We start from the raw sequence: 11,675 nt of genomic DNA on the forward strand, positions 1-11,675 counted from the left end.
TTTTGGGATCACGACCACATATTATTTCCAACAGTATAACACCAAGGCTGAAGACGTCACTCTTTACTGTGAGTTGCTGACTTGAATAATATTCAGGGTTTAAATAACCAACAGTTTCTTTTGCACTTCTAATGAGATATTATTATCTCCATCCTGAGGAGCATATTTTGAAAAGCCAAAATCCATAACTTTTGCAACCATGTTTTGGGTCAGGAAAATGTTCCTAGACTCGATACCTCTGCGGATGATGCATCTCTCTCCACCGGCATGCAGAAAATGTAGACCTCGTGTAGCCCCGAGGGAAATAGAAATTCGTGTTTGCCAACCTAAAGGCTTTCACTTTGCTGCTTCACCATAAAGGCGATCTTGCAAGGAACCATTAGACATGAGTGGATAGAGAAGGATTTGTCGATCATTTTTAGGGAAAAACCCCATAAAGGGGGACAAATTCTCGTGCCGAGTTTTAAAAAGAAGATTTAACTCAGTCTCAAATTCATGCATTCCTTGAACAGAAGTGATTGAGCGGACCTTAACAGCCACTTCTTGCCCATTAGCCAATGTCCCGCGGTAAACAACACCAAATCCACCTTCACCTATCTCGATATCATAATTGTTTGTTGCAGATGCTAGTGTCTTCAGAGTGAGTATTTCTATGTTGAATGGCTTTGCAAGCATTTCTTTGTAATTAGAGGTTTGGTCTGCATCAATCAGCTTTTGCCTTCTGAACTGCTTGTATTTAATTATGGATTGCATCAAATGAATAGGGTTGTCAAATTTGGAACTTGGAGCTGGATTTTGCAAACTTGAACCTTTGAAGCTCTTTGTGAAGTCATTTGATCCTGAATTAAATGGTCCTTATGCCTTTGCTCTAAATCATCAATCTTGAAGACATCGAATCTGAATCCTGTCTCTAAATCTACATTTCGAGCCTAGAATCTAAACTTCACTTGCTTTGAACCTGCGGGACGGGTTAATTGAACCATCAAACCTTTGAATGAACTTCTCAGAATAGATCATTGAACCTGCACTTCCGATAACTTTTCTTTGAGCACTCCTGCTATGAATCAATGGAGTTGACAGTTTTGAGTCTGAGATTCTGAATCTACATGTTGAACTGATTTGAACCATCGAACCACTTCAGTTCGAAGTGGTTCAAAACTCTACACTTGAAGTTTTAAAATCATGTCCATATCAGGTGCTAACAAATAGATATATCCATATACATACATATAGATATAAAAATGAAATGACACCATTATATAATGATAATTTAATAAAGTGATGTCACCCCATTAATATTTACATGTACATATATAAATATAAGAGTATAATAATATTCAAATTATTATAATATTCGAATTATAATCTTCCAACTCTATTCTTTTCTTTTTAATATTCTTTGTTTTTAACCGATTAACACTTGGCATGATAAATCAATTTAATACTTGGAATTTTGAATCGACTTTAATCTTTTGTAATCGACGGAAGCAAAAGAGTCTTCTTTAAACCTTTTTATATCATGAGTGGAGAAGAAGGCAGGGGATAACTATTTTCTCCAAGTATCCGTCTTCTTTCATTCATGGGACCACAGTTTCCTGGCAATCGATGTCCTTGCTGTGTTTTAAATAGTAACTATGGCAGTAATTTCTTTCCCACGAATTCTTGTTATACCAGTGATTGGTCAGAAATCGTGAGCTATAATCACATTGAGAAATGCATTCAAGATATCTTCTGTATGAAGAGACAAAAGGTAGTAGTTATATTTTCATGGCACCCGACTTGTGTTTTCATGGCCTCGACTTATATTTTCATGGCATCGTTTTTTGTTCTTAAGCATCCGACTGCCTTGCTGGGAGAGGTACCTTTTTCATAATTAATTATTGATGTTTTATGCATGCTGCCGTGCAAGTAAATCCGGCTAAGGATTATATGTCGTGAGCACTATAAGTGACATTACAATTGGCTGAGGAGAATCGATCAGAAGTTCAGAATTATTAAGCATTACCGACTCCTTAACAGGTCATGTGATTACCATTCCAATATGTCCATTTTCTATAGCAGCCGAGCCTCTTTTCTTGGTCTATGATCATGTTATTTTTAACTTGATGCATAATCACTGCAAATCATAAGGAACTGTCTTTTTACTTTCAATATAATCAGAAACATCATGAAGAAGTTGATTTGTATTCCTTTAAGAAAAGTTTCTAAATGTATCTGGATTCTATATGATTGTTATTGATCTCAAGAACAAGTTTTATAATGTTGAAATTCATGATAAAAGATATCAAGAGTAGAATGCTCATAAAATACCAAAATGCCTAGGAATTCACCGACTGTGTAGCCAAGAAAGGTGAAGAGGTGGAATGATTCTGCAAGAACGTAGAAGAGAAATCAGAGATGATTAAATTAATTAATTAAACAATAAATTCTACAATTTTTAAGAATATTCTTTTCAAATCACAAATTGTGATAAGCTAGAACATATATGTTATTCATTAATTTGTTAGGAATCAATAGACAGTTGCTCTGAGATCCGAACATCTAGGATTCATCGGTTGTATAGCCATGGAAAGGGTGAAGAGGTGAGATGGAGTTTGCAATGACTTAGAAAATAAAAGTCAGATATGATACATTAAATCTAGAATAATATCATTTAATAGCTCATGCATATCCTGTTATTGTAACTCCTGTTGTCAAGTCTAGAGGTGTGGTTAGATACTAGGATGCTCAGTAGATGACAAATGTTCCAAGTCTAATTCCGAGTAGGGAGGGCTTTTCTCATTAGAGAGAGTGTGGGGATAAGTTAAGGTTCAAGGTTGGGTGGCTAAGCTCCTGACAATGTTTCACCTCTCCCCAAGTTGTTGGATGTACCACAGACAAATATAAGCTATATAATCAATTTTTTGTTGGAAACAAGTATTTACTTTTATGAGATGAAGGTAAGATTAATTGAGTTTATACCATTGTTACAATTATTTTACTTTTAATTGCAAAAGATAGATTTTATATGATGGATTGCTATATCAATTTTCATTTATATGAATAATAAATTTGAGCATATCTTCTAATCTTGAGTTATTGCCACAGTTAAGAAATCGGAAGGCCTAATTGAATTCCGTGGTATCTGAAGCCCTAATTGAATTCCGTGGTATTCGAAGCCCTAATTGATACAGTGGTATCTGATGCCCTAAATGATCCAGTGGTAATTGAAGACCTAAGTGATATAGTGGTATTTGAAGCCCTAAATGATCCACTGGTAATCAATGCCCTAATTGACACAGTGGTTGTGATGCCTTAATTTTATATAGTGGTAATTAATAGTAATAGTCATTTAATTTTGATATAGCGGTATTGAATGATAGTCGTTATATGATTTTGTTATAGTGGTATTCATGGACTAATTTGGGTGATTGCAGAAGCATCCCTACAATGATTTTTGATTTCGAATTCCATGGTATGTGAATTTTAATTTCTATAGTAATTCATTAATGGTGTTTGAAGTTCTTAGTTAAGAAATTTTGTTTAACTGGTTTTTACTCGTAAATCTCTTTTATATGAACGAAACCAATTGAACTGTCTTCCTATGAAAGTGAAGTAATATTTGTATTTCCTTGAGTATATCAGTTGTTAATTAAGAGGTGGGAAAATTGGTTGTTATAGTCTATGATAAGGAAATGTTAGCTATCATGCACGCCTTAGCTAAATTCAGGCAATATTTGGTGTGCAGCAAGTTTTGCATTAAAACTGATCATAATAGCTTGAGACATTTCTTGGGTCATAGAGATTTGAATGAAAGGCAGCAGAAATGGGTCAGCAAGCTACAGTCTTATGATTTTGACATCTCCTATATCAGGGGGACTCAATATGTAGTTGTGGATGCTCTTTCAAGGAGACCTCACCTTTGTCTAGTTTCTGATATTTCAGAGGATTGGAGGCATTTAATTGTAGCTGAATACGCCAGGGATTAGTGGGCGACAGGTATTGTGGATGGGTAGTATTTAGGATGATAGATACTCACTTTCAGGTGAGTTGATTATCTACATGGGGCAGATTTATCTGATTCCAAAGTCGGTGGTGCATAAGATTATTTTGCAGGCATTCCATGATTCTCCTATGGCTGGTCATCCGGGGTTTTTCAAGATTTATAGACAGGTTTGGGAGAGATTTACTTGGAAGGGGTTGAAGAATGATGTTCATCACTATGTTGAGAATGTTCGGTTTGTCAGCAAAAGAAACATGAACACACATATCCTGCTGGTTTATTACAGCCACTTCCTATTCCTGAAGGGAAGTGGGAGGGGATCTCCATGGACTTCATTGTGGGCTTACCTAAGGCCCAAGGGCAGGATTGTATATGTGGTAGTAGAGAGACTCACAAAGTATGCTCATTTCTTCCCTATCACCACTACCTATTCAGCTGTGTAGTTGGCTGAGTTATTTTTTAAAGAGATCTTCAGGTTGCATGGCTTACCCTAGAACCATTGTGAGTGACCGTGACAGTAGATTTATGAGCCATTTTTGGTAGGAGATTTTTGGATTGTGTGGGACTGAGTTGACTCCTAGCACCAGCTACCATCCGCAGAGTGATCGCCAAATGGAAATAGTGAACAAGTGGGTTGAGGGTTATTTGCAAAATTATGCCTCTTCTCAACAGAAGGCGTGGATAAAATGGATTCACTTATGTGAATATTATTATAATTCCACTCATCACATGACTATACAGATGTTGCCTTTCAGAGCTCTATATGGTTATGATACAAAATCATCTTCAACTTATATGATACAAAATCTTGGAGGTGATAACATACATAGTAAATGGGAGACTATTCTACTTATTTGTAGCAAATAGATAACATTAAGTCATTTTTGTTTGTGGTGGATTATGTAGGCACTATGATAATTATCATTGCTAGATTCAACATACGGATATGTTAGAAATGCTATATATTTGCTACAAATTAGGAATGGAACAGTCCTTTGCTTACTTCATAAGAAGCATAGTTGGCATAATCGCCGAATAATCGGCGAGTTTTTACTAATCGCCGAGTTTTTGGGACTGGCCAGTTTTTCTCAGATTTAATCGCCAGAAAAAATCGCCGAGTTTTTGCAAAAAATTGGCGAGTTTTTCAGAAAAACTCTTTTTTAATTTTTTAATTTTTTAAATTTTTTTTTTTGGTTTAAAAGAAAAGGCAAAAAGCCTATATATATTATGTAAGATAGAGAGTTACAATATGCTAGTAGAGCTAGGAAGAGGAAAATGTGATTGTAATGATGTTTTTACTTCTAGTTTGACACAAATTATTTACTATTATGCTTCCCGCCATCAGCATTCAGCATGAGAATGTGATTTTGTACCCACTACGCATTTATATATATCTAAAGAACTCATTAGATGCATCTTCTCATTGAAATTTGCAAAAAAATGTATTTTGAATTAAATTTTAGCGGTTTTTTTAGGTTCCCGAGTTTTCCCGAGTTTTTTTTTTTAAATGGCCGAGTTTTTCCCGATTAAACTTTTGGGGGGCTCGGCGAGTTTTTGGATTTGGCGAGTTTTCCAACTATTATTAAGAAGTATATTATCTCCTTCCTCAAAATTTTATATCATATCAAACACAATTGAAGTTTAACTTTGAATTAAATTAAATTGCTTTGACATTTTGCATCTCTAAAGAGAGAAGATTGAAAGAGTAACAATATTGAGTTGTTGGGTAGATCTCTTGGTGTGTGTATCCCTCACCTTTGCATTGTTGGGCAGAAGATTCCTTACTGAATTGTTAGCCAGTTGGGAAAAAACTGGCCGAGTGTTGGGCAGTTTGCGTTTTGCACTTTGCACTAGAGAACATTTTGAGTGCAAACTGTGAAAATGTTTCTAAAAGGATGGATAGAGGTTTAAGTATAACTCTTTTTGTTGAGCACACAGAAGAATGTTTAGCAATGTTTAGCATGATGAGAAACGTTCAGATCTGATTGTGTGCTGTTGACGAAGACTGTAGGAGAGTTCCTAATGCTAGAGCTGATGAAAGTGGTGATTAACAAGAAGTTGGAAGACCGAGTTCAGTTGAACATATTGAAAAAAGTGATAGAGAAGAAAGAATGTTGTAAGCACTTTCCAATATTGGTATTCTTAGTTACACTGGTAGCTTGAATCTTGAAGAGTTGATTGGTTGGATAACTGATCTAGAAGGATTTATTGTTGATCCCAACAGAGTGAGGTCTGGTAAGACTAAGGCAAAAGGTTATGCTGCTATTTGGTGGAAATTAAATTATTTAGAGAGAGAAGGAAAGCCCGATAGTGAGAAATGGGAAATAATGGAATATATGTTGAAATCTAATTTTATTCTTGCAAGTTACAGATAGAATTGTTGGGATACGTTGAAAATTTTGAGATGGAAAGATATGATTGTAAAAGTTTATTACTTTATACAAAAGAATATATTAGGCTGATTTTAAGAGCAGCTCATCATGAAAAAGATCAAAAGAAAGTAGCTAGATTTATAATTTTTTTAGAAGAAATGAGTATGTTGAATAGGCAATTCATTGAAGCAGCATATCAGTTGGCTCTAAAAACCGTAGATAAATTGAAGCAAAGATTTCAAAGAGAAAGAGGCTAGCAAAAAAGAAAATATTTTTTTTAGACAAAGGTAGAAAGGCAAGCATAGAAGTATATAATTCAATGTTGCACAGTTTTGTTTGGTACCCGTTTTATGGTGTGATCTTTTACATGTGTTGATGCACCTGCACATCCTGTAGTTCTCGCATGTCATCATTGCAAGAACAATCCAGTTTCCATTACCAACATATTTATCAAAAATCTTGGTACCATCCTTGGTAAATGCTTGGAGATATTAAATTTTATGTTCGTGAAATGGCCACATGTAGGACAACTTTAATAAGTGTAGATAGTAGTTTTTCACAATCCATTAAAATTGTTTGCTGTGTTTTCTGAGTAGATTGTGTTCCAATTTTTGCATCAACATTTTGGATCACACTCAATTTTTGTATGTTTGATGATGGATCACAGGTGTGATCCAAATGTTGATGCAAAAATTGGAACACAATCTACCCAGAATAAACACCAAACAACTTTAATAAGCATAAAATTTTTCTCGCATGCCTGTAGAAATTGATTGGATTATGCCAATGGTAGCTGGCATACAGTAGGCATTATCATGGAAATGACTTCATTGCATTTTGAATCTTGACTGCTTGCTAGTATACATTGTACAAGATATGAATTAAACTACTACCTATCATGTCCAGTAACTATCAGTGCATACCAACTCATGGTTCCAGAAATCTTTTGGGTAAAAAAGCAAACCAAAAGTTAATACCTTTTCTATAAATTGGGACTACATTGGAAAAAAAATTAGATATTAAAATAACATAGGTTAAAAAAGTAAAAGCTTATTTTTTTTCCTTTAAAATTTTAAGGAATTATATTAACATAGAGGAGCAAATAATGAAATTTTAGCTCCATGGATTGTGGAATATAGATTTTTCAATATGTATATCTGTAGTTTTGATTACATGCATTTAATCATGCTTATTGCGTAAGGTGTAAGTGGAATATAGATTTTTCAATATGTATATCTGTAGTTTTGATTACATTGCATTTAATCATGCTTATTGCATAAGGTGTAAATGATAACTAGATACAAATATTTTATAAAATTTTAATCATAATCTATTTAGTAAACTGTGATGGCCAAAGATCCATTCTTATAGATGATACTTTGCTTGAGGTCTTCAATTTTGATTAGCATTAATCTATTAAAAAACTGTCAACATTATATGTTTTTCATTAGTTAAACAGAGATTTTGAAAGGGCTCTGATCTTTTGTTATAAAAACAAAAGATTAAGCGTTAAGCTGAGGAAGACACCAAAGCACAGGAACAGAACAGCAAAAGATACAACAGTTTGAAAACAAATAAGTCAGCTTGAAATTAAAATGGCTAAAGCAATATTTAGTACAGTTACCAGTACAAATAAAATATATAATATATTTTAATATCTATTAGTTGTTAATGTTAAGGATGATGTACAACACTTCAAGAATTTTAGTAGACAAAACAACTCTCAAATATTCTTTTATCAAAGGTTTAATAGTTTGATTAATTGACTAGCACAAACATGGATACGAAGTAGCGTTTTCACAGGATTGCAAGAACATAGATACAAATATGATTCCTATTGGATACAAAGGTTTAACAGTTATATTAACAGAGTTCCTATATTAGATATATTAATTTTTGAGAACTCCTAAATATAAATATAATGAAATAGAATAAATGTAAATCAGAAAGTATTTAAATAAAAATATTGTTTTAATTAAATTTAAATATTTATAAAATTATTAAATAAATCTTAAATAGAATTAAAAACAATTAAAATTTAGCTTAGAGCATGTTTTTATGCTATGGCTAAGTTTATTTTGACAGTGGCTGCTCAACTTTTTAAGGAAATAATTGTTGAGCTGGTGACTCTATGAATATTATTTTACTGCCTATTTTTAAAAAAGAAAACTTGAAATCTGAATTAACTAATTGAAAAATACTTTTAGCCAGAAAAAATAAAAATAAAATTTTTACAAGAAAGAGGGAAAAGAGTTTTGTGGAGCCATGTGGTGTTCTACTTGTTGGCAATAAGCAGTCGCTGCTATTTTTCAGCCCCTCCTCTTTTCCCTTAGTTTATTTTCAATTGCTAAATAATAGTCACTCCACTAAGATAGCTCCACTAAAATAGTTAAAGATTCTAAATTATCCTTTTTAGATACTTAAAAATTTCCATAATTTGAGTACAAAATATAATTAAGCAGGCCCATGAAAACACTAAGTTAGTGAGAAAATGATACTTATACTATATACTGAATTTAATTCTTATTTTTTTAATAAATGGATAATCAATGATTAAATAATTATTTAATAAAAAAGAAGAAGAAGATATTGTATAAATTAAAGCTACTGTCCCTTTCTACATTTGTTTACTCACTGTTTCTCTGGTCAATGGATCTAGATCTAGGTCTAGATTTGACCTAAGTTGATTCAGATTGGATGATTGAATAATTTGAATGCAATTCTGAAGGCTATAAGTAAATATATAAATATTATAGACAGCTGATTCTTCAAGCAACCTTATATATCTTTCTTAGTAGATTTTCACAATTCATAATAATCAAATAATTTCTGGGATTTGATTGTGTGTAGATTTTGACATCAATGTTTTGAATCACACTAGTGAGCCATCAGTTTTCTTTCTACTTTTCTCATCTTGATGATAGATTATAGAGGGATTCAAAATATTGAATAAAAATCTATCCTGATGATGGATCACAGAATGTGATTCGTTGATATAAAAGTCTATACGCAATTAAATCTCAGAAATTGTTTATCTTTATCTCATATATCTTTTTGCCACACTTAATACACAGCAAGCAATTTCTTGCATCATTTTTCGCACATTGAATCACTTCCATTAATCAGTATGAGAAGTTATGTTTTCCGATATGCTCAATGCCGGTGAAAGTATAATAACATGATAAAACAGCTGGCCACGGACATAATACATTTGAAATTTTAATTAATTCACTGAGAATTAATGGCCCTTAATTCGACGGACGGACCTTGTTTCTCGCTTATCTTAACATCTGGCTGAGGTCTTTTAGCATGTGTAAAATGAATCTAAGTGCATTCCTGCCGCTTCTCATGCTTGCAAAATCTGCACCCTCAAGCCCACGGCGATTGTAGCTTGAAATGAACAGAAAATACGGCAGCAAAAATGTGTGTAAAATCCTGTCTGAAAGGGAAATTTGCGGGGCCAAGTCAAAATTCTTAGGGAACAGTCAAATATTTAGGGACTCCAACTACGTACAATCTTGGCATTTTCATATAGAAAAAAATCACGTTACTAATAGGAAAAGGAGGTCAAACAACATGTGCGATTTATTAAAAAAAATACAACTTTGTAGGGGGAATTTGTGAAACCCCGCAATTAATTATGTTTTTTGGCGATTTCTGCAGTCACTTGTGACTTTTTGTGATTTGTATGTTCCAAATAGGATTTCGACATTTATGATTCATGATGTGCCTGATTTTCTTGCCTTCTCAGGCCCCATGGAAGTTTTTAGCTTTAGGTATGTAGGAGCAGCTATGAGTGGGGTTTTGAGTTTCTTGTGTTTCTTTTTCTAATCTTTCTATAAAATGTGAAGTGGATTTCTTTTCTTTGACAGGTACAATATAGAATCCTGAAAGAATATTTTAAATATTCTTCATGTAACAATTTGATCAACATCGGCCAAAGTGAAATTTGTATGAGTTGTCTGATTACTTTGCATTTGTATAAATAATTCAGGGCAATGATAGAGGCACTCAGTATAGATCTGGTATATATTACTATACCCCCGAGCAGGAGAGAACTGCCAGAGAATCCATGGAAAAGCACCAAAAGACTGTGAGTGAAAAGATTGTGACAGAAATCCTGCCAGCGAAGAAGTTCTACAGAGCAGAGGAATACCATCAGCAATACCTCGAAAAGGGTAGTCGTTTCCGTTCCAAACAATCTGCAGCTAAAGGATGCACTGATCCCATTCGATGCTATGGTTGATGAAGATCAAGTCAGTGGAAGTCTATTGCGAATTTCTCTAAACTAAGAATGAGATTTGTCACCATGCAAAATGACCTGTTTAATATTATCTAATAAATGGCAAGTATGGTTGAAGTAAAAACTAATGCTTTGAGTCATGAAAATGCAGACCGTCATTTTCACAAGATCTGATATGATATCAGAATTGGGATTATATATGTTTAAGTCTCTTTGGTGTAAGGATAATGCTCTTGTTGCTCAATGTGCCAATTTATCTGTTGAATTTCTGCTATAAAAACTAAAGCTGTCTTGTTTGGTCTGATGTTTAAAATGTTCGGATTATGTTGTGAGAGTACGTGTGTGAAAATGCAGTTCCTAAACTTTCAGTGTATATTGAACTTGTATTAGGTTGGTTATTTAGTCATATTTGGGCATGATAATATATTGTCATTTCACACAAGAACTGGGCATAGATTTGTCTGATAATGATTTAGTTCTTTTTTGTAACATGTTTGGTATTTTGTTGAAAAGTTTGCCTATGAAAAAGTAGTTTCTGCTTTTCAGGTTGGTGTATTTGGGTACGATTGTCACCTCTTATGTGAACGGAGCGAAGATTAGCTGATCATATTATTTTTTAGGACGTTCTTCACAGAATGTATCATTGATCAATTTTCAAAATTCAGAAGCACGGCATTCTTTATGATCTACATGATTTATGATAGAAAACAAAAAAGAAAATTGTAAAAAAATTGCTCCCGTCACTGCCTTCTCAAATTAACATGGTTGGCCTGTGACTATAATTGAGTTTGGAAATATAATATTATTAAATGTTAACTATTTTGACGCCTTATACACAGAATTGTAACTTCTATTGGACTAATCATTCCCTACTGAAAGTGTAAGGGTAAATAATCATCCTTGATTAGTTTTCAAGCTTTGCTGAACTGCGCCATTACAGAGAATTATTGGCGTTACAAACCCTTAGGGGACACCATCCCTCATATAGGCTCTTGCGATTGTAGCCTGCGTGAATCACCAGTGTGTATAAAAAGAAAATAGAATTAGAAAACCCATTGGTTTCTATTATGTACTGCTA

At 33.6% G+C, this 11,675-nt stretch overlaps 1 protein-coding gene across 1 annotated transcript in view; it reads left to right on the forward strand.

Annotated features, from left to right (window-relative positions):
• Nucleotides 1-10,901, forward strand: part of LOC149570063 (peptide methionine sulfoxide reductase A3-like) — a 49,619-nt gene extending 38,718 nt beyond the window's left edge. Inside the window, exon 2 of the mRNA XM_089822705.1 lies at nucleotides 10,349-10,901. Coding sequence (XP_089678831.1) covers nucleotides 10,349-10,600 — 252 coding nt within the window. The 3' untranslated portion in view covers nucleotides 10,601-10,901. The remainder of the gene's footprint in view (nucleotides 1-10,348) is intronic.
• The last annotated feature ends 774 nt before the right edge of the window (nucleotides 10,902-11,675 follow it).

Source organism: Cupressus sempervirens, chromosome 3 (assembly GCF_028749045.1).
Source record: "Cupressus sempervirens isolate cs-2001-9-10 chromosome 3, ASM2874904v1, whole genome shotgun sequence".
Lineage (NCBI taxonomy): Eukaryota > Viridiplantae > Streptophyta > Pinopsida > Cupressales > Cupressaceae > Cupressus > Cupressus sempervirens.